Source organism: Heterodontus francisci, chromosome 34 (assembly GCF_036365525.1).
Source record: "Heterodontus francisci isolate sHetFra1 chromosome 34, sHetFra1.hap1, whole genome shotgun sequence".
NCBI lineage: Eukaryota > Metazoa > Chordata > Chondrichthyes > Heterodontiformes > Heterodontidae > Heterodontus > Heterodontus francisci.
In genome coordinates, this window is record NC_090404.1 from 33182974 (window position 1) to 33195076 (window position 12103).

At 41.2% G+C, this 12103-nt stretch overlaps 1 protein-coding gene across 1 annotated transcript; it reads right to left on the reverse strand.

The window, feature by feature from the left end:
• Positions 1 to 989: 989 nt before the first annotated feature.
• LOC137348809 (probable G-protein coupled receptor 139) lies at positions 990 to 4192 on the reverse strand. Its single transcript, XM_068014053.1, has 2 exons — positions 4123 to 4192; positions 990 to 1921 (listed from the first exon to the last, which is right to left on the reverse strand). Exons 1-2 carry the CDS (start codon positions 4190 to 4192, stop codon positions 990 to 992), a joined length of 1002 nt encoding a protein of 333 aa, XP_067870154.1.
• Between the last annotated feature and the right edge of the window lie 7911 nt (positions 4193 to 12103).

Consider the following 12103-nt stretch of genomic DNA (forward strand, 5'->3'; position numbering starts at 1 on the left):
TGATCGCTTCTACCGAGGGGCGCCTTAACTATGAGGTCATTAATTAATCCTATCACGTTGCAAAATAGCAGGTCTAGTATAGCCTGCTCTCTGGTTGGCTCCAGAACGTATTGTTTTGTAGTATAGATTGTCAAATAAGTTACAAAAGGAAATGTATTTTCCTGTTTCCTCACAATGTATCATTTCAAATCATTAAGCAAATCCCTGAATTTACCCAATTGATTGTAATTCTATTGGTTTGGTTGTGTGAACTGTTAAACCAACATTCAAATGCTAGATTTGCACAGTTTTGTTGAAAAGGTACATCTTTTTCGGTTTATGGTTTACAGGAACTGCTGGAAGGCAAAATGACTGGAGAGCATTGTCGATAGTGACGGTTTGGGTGTTGTTGCGTGTATCCATTTAAAAGGGGACATTTTTGCTCGTATAATTTTATTCTGTTTAATGACATAGGGGTGTTGTCCTATTTGGCTAATGAAAAGAGGAGAAGGCGAACGAAATTGTGTTTTGTACTTTTCCTCCAGCATTTGCTTTGTTCCTACGTTTATTGGCACAAGAGTGCAGCTGTGGGGAGGTGCCTATGGTTTGGAGAACAATACATGAGGTATTACACATTTCCATTTCTGTGCTTTCCCCACTTTTAAGGCCCAAATAATTCCCAGCAGGGGTATTGACGTCCCTTCGGTGAACAATTAAAATTGATATCTAGTACCAGATCAGAGGTCGTACACTCTCTCTCATTTGAGTCCAATGATACTCCCGGACCCAAGGGTCTGATCAGAATAACAAGCTTAAGTTAGCACGGGGAAGAGAACTGGAAACTAAATAAGAGCATGTTACAACATTGAATTGTGCTGGGATGCAGCGTTGCCTCTGCATTCTTAATTTCACATCATGGATAAGGATCTCAAACAATGACTATTTTTCTGGGAAGGGAGGCCGTGTCTGACATTGAGAAGAACATAAATGCATGGAATATTTTGTGTGATTTATGTTGGATTGCATTTTTTCCATTTTGAAAACAATGTAACAATTAGACGCAATGGATATGTCACCCCATTCTTTAACTCTTCTCTGAATTTTCTCTGGGTCCCTGCATAAATAAAAGGATTGACACAGGAACTCAACAGTTGAAGCATAAATCCCACTTCCTGCAGAATAAAATTTGATTGATTGAAATTGGAACCAGAAAAATAATTAAGTTTCGCAATTCGGACATAAAGGAAATTTATAAGAAATGGCAAATATAAAAGAATGAAACTGCCCGAGATGCAGAAAAGTAAAATGATGGATTTTCTCCGGCTTTCCATCTCTGGATCACTCTGATTCTCTCCATTACTGTGGGCACGGAGTCTTCTGCGAGCTCTACTGGCCACAAGAATGTGTCTGACGGTCAGAGCATTGAACAGTAAAATCAGAATGAATGGGAGACAAGCGGTAGAAATGGAACGAATCCAGTCATATGCGGTCCATACAGGTGACGTATAAAATATTAATTTTACATCGCAGAACCAGGGTATATCGTTAATTATATACAAAGGTTCATATATAAAATACCGAAAAGTATTTTTTAAACAGTTCACTGTGGCTACGATTACTATCACCCAAGTTGCCGTTTTCTCAGTGCAGTACTTTACTTTCAGCTTCTGGCAACAAATGGCCATAAATCGATCAAAGGTGAAAGCAATTGTTACCCAGACAGAACAGTCTATGATCGCAAAGCTTAGGGCAGAACGGAGACTGCACACTGGTGTGATGGACAGGAAACTGTTTGGGAAATAAATAGCAGCAATCCTGTTTAATATCACAACGGTGATGATGACCAGGAGATCTGTCACTGCCATGGACATCAGGTAGGAAGTGATACATCTTGAGAGACCGCATCGTCCTCGGGACAGGATCACAACCACAGCCAGGTTAGCTGTATTAGAGACAGAGGGAGACAAAATGAAAGAGGGACGGTGTATGTGTGTGAGCGAACGAAAACAGGAAGATTGCTCTTGGAACTCACAACAAGATCAACCTTTTACAAAATTTTGTGTGAAATTCACAGCTTTGACACCAGATCCTGAAAGAAAGAATATTGTTTAGCCTCCAGGCACTTGTTTCTGTGTTTAAAATAATCTGACTTAAAAATAAGACAGGTTAATAACATCGGAATGTAAAATAATACAATAAAACAGAATGGACGACAAGAAAGCATTGTAAACCCATGGAAACCAATATGGAAACATCAAACAGACAATAAAAATAGCATCAATAACATATTTTAGACGCTATTTAAGAGGATAAACAATAGAATAACTGACAATTAAAGTAGAAACTAACATAAAATTAGGGTAAACTTGTATTTGAAACGGATTATATGTTGCTGAGGATCGAAAAGACCCTCATCCAACGAATTACTGTAAAAATGATTCATTGTTGCAAAATTCGACACAGAGAGTAGTGAACGGACAGTTAGTGTTTTCTGACTTTGCAGAGGGGATGTTGTTGAAGATGCAGTGATAACTTTAAATGCTTCTTCCATTAATTGCCCGGGATCTTTGGTATTGAACAGTATCAGCGGAAGTGGCAGATTTTGAGGTCTCATTTGAGGAAATGTCCTACCTACAATGCAGCACTTCCTCAGTACTGTGCCGTCCTATGCGCATAGATAATCAGCTTAGCCCTGTAGTGGTTATTGAAATTAAAACATTTTCACACAGATGCAAGACATGCCACAAAGTATACAAAATATGCAAAAAAGATTGAAGTTGAGAACAGTCCGGGACGTTATCAGGGGCTTGGAGCAGAAGGGACATTCAGAGTCAGTAGTGGTCACTGCAGAATAGTCAGCAGCAGCTAATGTGGAAGAGGAGAGCCGGGCTGAAGCAGTGCGAGTTGGAGACTGAAAGTAGAAACACTGTGCTCTGTGTGTTTATGATAATTGCAGATTCAGTCATAAAACGGCCACTTGCTACATTGTTTTATATTGCTGTTAATACCTTGATTGCTAGTAAATTCGTCAGGAATTACTTTATTGTTGAATCATTTCAATCAGCAAACCATTTGTGAAAATCAGATAGCCGCTCTCAATTTATTTGTACAGTAGACCTCTGTGTACACTTCGGTGACATTGATAATTTATGCACAGTAACAGTCTCAATAGCACAATAGAACTCCATTTATAACGTGCTAAGAGTTGGATAATTCATCCAGAGTAACGGTATCAATAACACTATAGATCTACATGCACGCCATGATAACAATGCGTGATAATATAACCACAATAAGTAGTTCAAAAAAGGAATATAACCAATTTACACCGTAACAACAGTCTGATAATCTACCCACAGTAACACAGTCAATATAAATAAAACTGCATGTACACCATGATAAATGCGATAATCTGCCTAGAATGGCAATAGAACTACATTTGCATCATGAAAACAGTGTGATAAGTTACCCACAGTAAGATGGTCATTAACACAATATGACTACATGTGCACCATTACAACAGTGCGATGGTTCACCCACAGTAACAATGTCAAGAACAGAATAGAACTACATTTACACCATGATAACAGTGTGATAATTCTCCCACAGTAACAATGTCAATAACACAGTATAACTGCATTTTTACCGTGAAACAGCACATGCAAAGGGACAAACTTATACAGTTGGAAGCGCTAAATTACATTTACAAACAGGAGAAATTGCACCAGTTAATAGGAAAATGATTCCACTGAAGAGGATAAATAGTGCTACCGAAGTAGAAGGTGTTGCTACAAAGCTGCAGAAATTACACTGTAATGTAAAGCAATGATATCAATAATGGAGAGAAATGACACTTCTAAAAGGGAGAAATTAGAACATTAATGATGACAATTTATATCAGTAAATGAAATACATTATATCAATAAAGTGGAGAAATAATACGGTTAAAGTGAAAAATGATACTGTGAAAGGTGAGAAATTAGAAAAATTGGAAGGAAGAAATTTTCCCATTAAAGTGAAGAAATTATCTTACTCAAGGGGAGAAAAGTTAGCCAAAACATGGAGACGCGATATTGGTAAATGAGAGCAGTGCCACAGCTAATCAATGATTTCCATAACTAATATCTGAGTAAACTCATTTACCTGGAACCCCAATAGCTGCAAGGATGGGATAGTAAATGCCAAACACCAGTCCTTTGGCGGTTGCATGCATTTCTACCAGAAGCTCTGAACACACTCTGAACTCTACTCAAAGATTGTTACATTTATACATGATGTCAGAATCCATGGGATATAATTAGATGGTTTGATGCTTTACATTAATTGCACTAATTGAAACAAACAGATTAATGCAGCTGCTGCCAGGCTCGTGTTTCTGTTTTGATGAAATGGGATGTCGTTCAAGGAATCTGACATGGCTCTAATATGAAATACCCAGCGAGTACAAAATGATCCTAGTTGCAGTTAGTATAACAAAAAGTTTAATAAGCGGTTGCAACGGTGAAAGTGAACATTGTATATAAGAAATCCCTGGGTATAAAGCCTTAATGCTGAGTTAATTGCTCTCAGCATAGGGTATAACGTAGTAGATATATTCCGATCCTGAAGGAACCTGCATGCATGTCCTCACTCCTGATCACTATTCAGCACCAGTCCGTGTGATCTTGGGTCATATGCACGTGACTCCAAATCCCTCTCGACGGTACATCCACTTCAACGCAGCTATTATATTTAGTGTCGACGACTCGAGGTCAACTTTTAGTTTTAGTGTGCATAGGTGCAAGTGTGCACGTTTATTTTTTAGCAGAAATGTCCAGTTCAGCACAGTTGCCTTCAGTATTGATGGGCAAGTTCTGTACCGTTATATTCAGTGGAGACATGTCCACCTTAGCACATTTATATTTAGTGTGGACTGGGTGGAGCTCGGCACAGTTCTATGCAGGCCAGGTTCAGACCGCTCACGATCTGCGTTCACAGGTTTAGTTAGCACAGTTACCTTCAGGGTACAGAGGTTTAGTTCAGCAGTTGCTCTCAGTGTTAACAGATACAGCTTCGTTACATTCCACGTGCACAGATCCACGTGTGCACGCTAACTCCCAGTGTTGAAAAGTCCAATTCACCACGGTTGCATTCTGTGTTAGCTGGTCAAGTTCAGTAGAGACCAATTCAATTAGCACGGTGATATTTAGTGCATGCCAGTCGAGAACTGCATGATGATATTCAGAGTCCAAAGTTTCACTTCAGCACACACGCTTTCAGAGTGGCCAGATCCAGTTCTGTACTGTTACTTTGAGTGAGGGCAGCTTCAATTTTGCACGGTTCCATTGAATGTGAGCAGGCCAAATTCAGCATGGTTACTGCCAATATGATCTTGCCCAGGTCAGCGTGCTTATATCTAGTTATGGCCAGTTGAACGCAGTTACTTCCAGTGTGCAAAAGTCCAGTACTGCACAGTTATTTTCTGTGTAACATTTATTTTAAAAACATTCTTTTTCTCACCGTTACTTTCAGTGTGGCCATTTTCAGTTCAGCAGATCTACATTTAGTGTGCAGAGATCCAGTCAAGTGAGCGTGCATCCAGTGTGCCCAGAATATTGGGAGTCGGGAGGTGAGTTGCTGGCCGCACAATTCCTAGCTTCTGACCAGCCCTTTTAGCCTCAGTATTTATATGGCTGGTGTAGATAAGTTTCGACCGTTAAATATCAACGTTTGTTACAATATCCTTTTATTTCTCAATGTGCATAGCTGGCAAGGCAGACATTTGTTGCCCATCCTTTGATTAATACCATATCCTACTAGGAGGTCTATAAACTGCTCTTACATGTCTTGGCTTCACCATGCCATTTCATATCTCTGCATACACTGATTGTTATGTCCCACTCTTTTGAGCCAAGATCCTTCCTTACTATATCCTTATGTGATCCTTTATTATCAGGGCTACCGTACCTCATTTTTTTTTATTTTGTCTGTCTTTGTGAAATATCAAGTAACATGGAATATTTATTTGCTAACCTTGGTCACCATGCAACTACGTCTCAATAATGCTGATAAATCAAACCATTTATCAATAGTTATGTCACTATCTTAATACAAATCCTCTGGGCATTCGGCCAAAGAGGTTTTAATTTTAACTTTCTGCCATTTTCTCCTTTATTTTCCTTATTTGTTGATACCGTATGACCATTAAATTCTCTATCTCTTTCTGTCACATTCTGCTTAACTTTACCCAAAATTGCTACATTGCTCTGAGTCCTTGGGTTTTCTCCTTACATTTATAAATTCCACATCACCTTAAGCCTCCCTTTTTTATATATATCTTAAAGCCCTCCAGCCCTACTTATTGGATTCACCTGGACATTTCTCCCAGTCCGATTTAATCGGACCTCATCCCAAAGGAATAGCTCCCTCTTTTTCCAGTACTGAAGCCAGTGATCTATGAAATTAAATACCAGCCTCCCATGCCACTGTTTGAGACACGCATTCAACTCATAGCATTGATTCGGTATTGCTCTATCACTCATAAATTCTGTCCTTTTCACCAAACTGGTGGGCAGAGTAAAGCTACATTGAACAGCTATTCCTCTATTACTTGGTCACTGTCTTGTTCACCCAACAATGGATCATGTAAAATAATTTCTGCAGCTATTCTTCTATTTGCAAAAAATTATTTTCGTCCACTAAACACCTGGGGCAGGGTAAAGCTACATTGATCAGTCAATCCCTATTACCTGTACATTTTATCTCATGGACCAAACAGCTGGTTAAAATACTCCCTCAGCTAATCTTCTCTTATCCATTCATTCTATCACATTCACGAAACACATGTGGCAGGGTAAAATTACTTTGATCAGTTCATTTTCTATTACCCGTCCACTCTACCCAATTGATCAGTCATCTGTGGTAGGGTGACGATACACTGAGCAGCTGGTTCTCTATTACCCTTGTATTCTGTTCCCTTTTCAAATACCCGGGACAGGGTAATGATACTTTGATTAGCTAATCTTCTATTACCCGAATATTCACATATATGTTTGAAGTGCATGTGTTTAAAAGTACAAAGTGTGGTTCGGATGTATGGCAAGCTGCATGCATAAATAGTCAAGTGGGAATATTATGTTCTCACGATGTATGAGCCCAAATTGGAGAATTGATTGTATATTAATATTCATGAATGCAAGGCATTCAGTAAACAACGGGCACTAAAAAAGGAGGGAGCAGTTTTGCTTACAAAAACAAATGTTGCAGTCCGACAAAGTCTGTCGTTTAGGGATCAATGACAGAATCCATTTTGTTGGAATTGAGAAAAAAATGGAGTTATTCCGCTACTTGGTGCATGTTATGGGTCAGAAAACAATGTGAAGTACGTAGAGGAGCAGAATTGCAGCGAAATGAAAGCGAAAGATAGGAGATATGGAGGCGTGATAATGGAAGATTTTAATAACAGTAATAGTGACTGGGACAGTGATTGTGTTAAGCATAGAGATGAAGAAAATTTCAGAAGGGGAGGAAGGTGTTGGTGCAATGGCATTGTCACTGTAGTAGTAACCCAGCGACCCAGAGTATTGTTCTGGGAGCATGGTTTGAATCCCACTATGGTAGAAGGTGTAATGTGAATTAAATTGATAAATATAGGATTTTTTTTAAAGAATTACGGCTCTGGATCTATTGTCAATTGCTGTACAAAGCCATCTGATTCACTCATGTCCTCTAGGGAAGTAAGGCTGTCCTTAACTTGTCTGGCCTAAAAGTGAGTCCAGATCCATAGCAATGTGACTGACTCTTAAAATGCCCTCTGAAATGGCCGAGCAAACCACTCAGTTGTTTCTATCTGCTGCGAAGTCAATAAAGATTTAAACCATATCGATCGATCTCGCCACCAGAAGTGACAATGGCAAACCTAACCCTGCAAAGTCATCCTTGCGTGCATCTTGGGGTTTGTGCCAAAATTGGGAGATCTGTCCCACTGACGAGTCAGGCAATAGCCTGACATCGTCATACTCACCGAACCATACCTGACAGGCAATGTCCCAGACACTGCTGTCACCATCCCCAGGTATGTCCTGTTCCACTGGCTGGACCGATGAGGCACAGTGGTACAAAGTCGAGAAAGAGTTGCGCCGGGAGTCCTCAACATCTACCCCAGACCCCATGGAGTCTCATGGCATCAGGTTTGTCTGTTGTTCGGAGAAAGGTTAACCTTTTGATTGTGCATTTTCAATCAAAAGGTTAACCTTTCTCCGAACAACAGACAAATCTATAATTCTTTAAAGAAATCTACATAAAAAAAACTGATCTATGTAACAGACAATGAAATCTCCTGCTGATTACCACCTACCTCCATCTCAGCCAATGAACCATTACTCCTCCATGTTGAATACTACTTGGAGGAATCACTGAGGGTGACAAGGGTGTAGAATGTACTCAGGGTGGGGGACTTCAATGTCCATCACCAAGAGTGGCTCGGTAGCACCACTATTGGCCGAGTTAGACGAGTCCTAAAGGACATAGCTGCTAGACTGAATCTGCAGTAGGTGGAGAGGAACAAAGAGGGGAAAATATACTTGACCTCGACCTCACCAATCTGGCTGCCACAGGTGCATCTGTCCATGACAATGTTGGTAGGAGTGACCACCGCACAGTCCTTGTAGAGATGAATTCCCGTCTTCACGTTGAGGATACCCTCAATTACATCGTGTGGCACAACCACCATGCTAAGTGTGATAAATTTCGAACAGATCTAGCAATGCAAAACTAGGCATCCAGGAGGCGCTGTGGGCTGCCAGCAGCAGTAGAATTGTATTCAACCCCAATCTGCAACTTCATGGTCCGGCATATCCGCCACTCTACCATTACTGGGGGAACCAACCCTGGTTCAATGATAAGAGCAGAAAGGCATTACAGGAGCGGAGCAGATATAGCTCAAAATGAGGTGCCATCCTGGTTAAGCTGCAGCCAAGGACTACTTGCGTGGCCAACAATGTAAGCAGCAAGTGATAGGCAGAGTTAAACGATCCCATTACCAAACGATCAGATCTAAGCTCTGCAGTCCTGCCCCATCCAGTCGTGAATGATGGTGGACAGTTAAGCAACTAACTGGAAGAGGTGGCTTCACAAATATCCCCATCCTCATTTATGGTGGTGTTGGGTGACGGGTGGTGGGGCAGAACATCAGTGCAAAAAATAAAGCTAAAGCATTTGAAAAAATCTTCAGTCAGAAATGTCGAGTAGATGATCCATCTCGGTCTTCTCCTGGAGCCCATAGCATCACAGATGCCAGTCTTCAGCCAATTCGATTCACTCCACATATCAAGAAACGACTGAAGGCATTGGATTCTGCAAAGGCTACGGGCCTTGACAACATTCTGGAAATAGTACTGAAGACCTGTGATGCAGAATTTGCTGCGACTCATGCCAAGCTATTCCAGTACAACTATAACACTGGCATTTACCCGGCAATGTGGAAACCTGTCCAGGTATGTCCTGTACACAAAAAGCAGGACAGGTCCAACCCTATCAATTACCACCCCATCAGTCTATTCTCACTCAGCAGTTAAGTGAAGGAAGGTGTCGTTGACAGTGCTATCAAGCGACACTTGCTTAGCAATAATCTGCTCAATGATGCTTATTTTGGATTCGGCCAAGGCCACTGAGCACCTAACCTCATTATAGATTTGGTTCAAACATGCATAAAAGAGCTAAACTCCAGAGGTGATGTGAGAGCGAATGCCCTTGACATCAAGACAGCATTTGTCAGAGGATTGCATCAAGACGCCCTAACAAAACTGGAGGCAATGAGAATCAAGGGAAACTCCCTGCTGGTTGGAATTGTACTTAGCACAAAGGTTGATGGTTGTGGTTGTGGTTGTTGGAGGTCAATCGTTTCAGCTTCAGGTCATCATTGCAGACGTTCATCTAGGTAGTAACCTAGGCCCAGCCATCTTCAGCTGTTTCATCAATGACCTTCCTTCAATCATAAGGTCAGAAGTGGGGATATTTGCTGATGATTGCACAATATTCAGCACCATTAGCGACTCTCGGATACTGAAGCACTCCGTGTAGAAACGCAGAAAGACTTGGACAATGTCCAGGCTTGGAATGAAAAGTGGCAAGTAACATTCACGCCACACAAGTGCCAGGCAATGACCATCTCCAACAACAGAAAATCTAACCGTCACCCCTTGACATTCAATGACATTACGATCACTGAATCCCCCACTTTCAAAATTCTAGGGGTTACCATTGACCAGAAACTTCATTGGAGTCGCCATATATATATACTGCAGCTGCAAGAGCAGGTCAGGGGCTATGAATCCTGTGGCGAGGAACTCACCTCCTAACTCCGCAAATTCTGTCCACCATCTACAAGGCACTAGTCATGAATTTGATGGAATAATTTCGATGGGCCTGGCTGGGTGCAGCTCTAACAACACTCAAGAGCTCGACACCATCCAGGACAAAGCAGGCCACTTGTTTGGCAACCCATCCACAAACATTCACTCCCTTCACTACCGATGCACAGTGGCAGCAGTGTGTACCATCGACAAGATGTATTGCAGCAACACACCAAGGCTCCTGAGACAGCGCCTTACAAACCCGTGACCTCTACCACCTAGAAGGGCAAAAGCAGCAGATGCATGGGAACTTCACCACCTGCAAATTCCCCTCCAAACCGCGCACCATCCTGACTTGGAACTCTATCGTCGTTCTTTCCTTGTCGCTGGGTCATAATCCTGGAACGCCCTTCCTAACACAGCACTGTGGGTGTATATACCCTACATGGGCTGCAGCGGTTCAAGAGGCAGCTCACAACTATCTTCTCAAGGGCAATTCGGGATGGGCAATAGATGCTGGCCTAGTCAGCGACTCCCACATCCCATAAACGAATAAAATAGTGCGTTCAAATCAATTTCTTTGATGAATACTTTTGCTGCCCAACGAGAAAGGAGGTATTGTTGGATTTCGTGCAAGATTGTCACTGTTGAGGAGCAGCTCAGGAATAATGAGCATAGTATTTTCATGTTTAGGTTATTTATGAGGAAGAACAAGGAACATTCTAGAATTAAGAAAGAGTACTGAGTAGAAGGTGGACGAATGTAAGCAAATTGAGGAGAAATTTGGCCGGGTAAATAAGGTGTCCAAGACTGGCAACCAGACATTTGTTGAAGAAATGGACAACATTAAAGAGGAGGTGGTTCGGGCCCAGGTTAGGTTATTTTCCCAATGGCGAAAGGGAGGAAAACCAAAGCCAGAGCTCCATGGATGACGAAGTTGTTACAAAGTAGTTTGGGAGAGATAAAGGGAGTGTATAACGGATTTCAGCTTGACAATACAATGGGGAATCAGGCATAATAGAAAAAGTACAGAGAAGAGTTGATAAATTCGTAATATGTGCAAAGACACAGTAAGAAAATTTAAAAAAAGAGCGGTCATCAGAGGAATGGTATGGCTGCTTCGGCACCAAAGCGAACATGTATTGGTCGAGGTAGAAGGCATACCTGTGGCACTAAATGAGAACTTTTTCGTCGGTGCTTAACAAGGAAGAGGATAGTAGAAAATTTATGGCCAAATGAGGTGGTTGATGGGATACATATAAATATGATGTAATTAAAATTCAAGCTGTACTTAAAGACGTTTACTCATTTGGTGCAGATGAGACGAATTCTAGGATGCTATGTGAAGTTCGGAGAGAAATTATGAAGCTGCTGGCCATACATTTCCATTCTTCCTTAGAAACAGGAGTAGTGCCAAATGACTGAAGGATTGAAAATGTCACATCCTTGTGCAGAAAAGGGAATAAGACTACGCTTTCAATTACAGGCCAGTCAGTTTAACATCGGTGGTGTGGAAGGACGAATAAGAAATAATCCAGGAGAAAACTGATCACCACCTGGACAGGCATACCCTGATCGAGTAGAGTCAGCCGACATTTATGAAGATCAAGTCGTCTTTGATTAACCTGATAGAAATATAGAATAAGAAATAAACGCTGGAGTAGGCCATTGGACCTTTTGCACCTACTCTGCCATTCAATAAGATCATGATTTAACTTCGACTGCAACTCAACTTTCTCGCACTATCCCCATATCCCTTAATTCCCTTAGTAGACAAAAAACTATCGACCTCC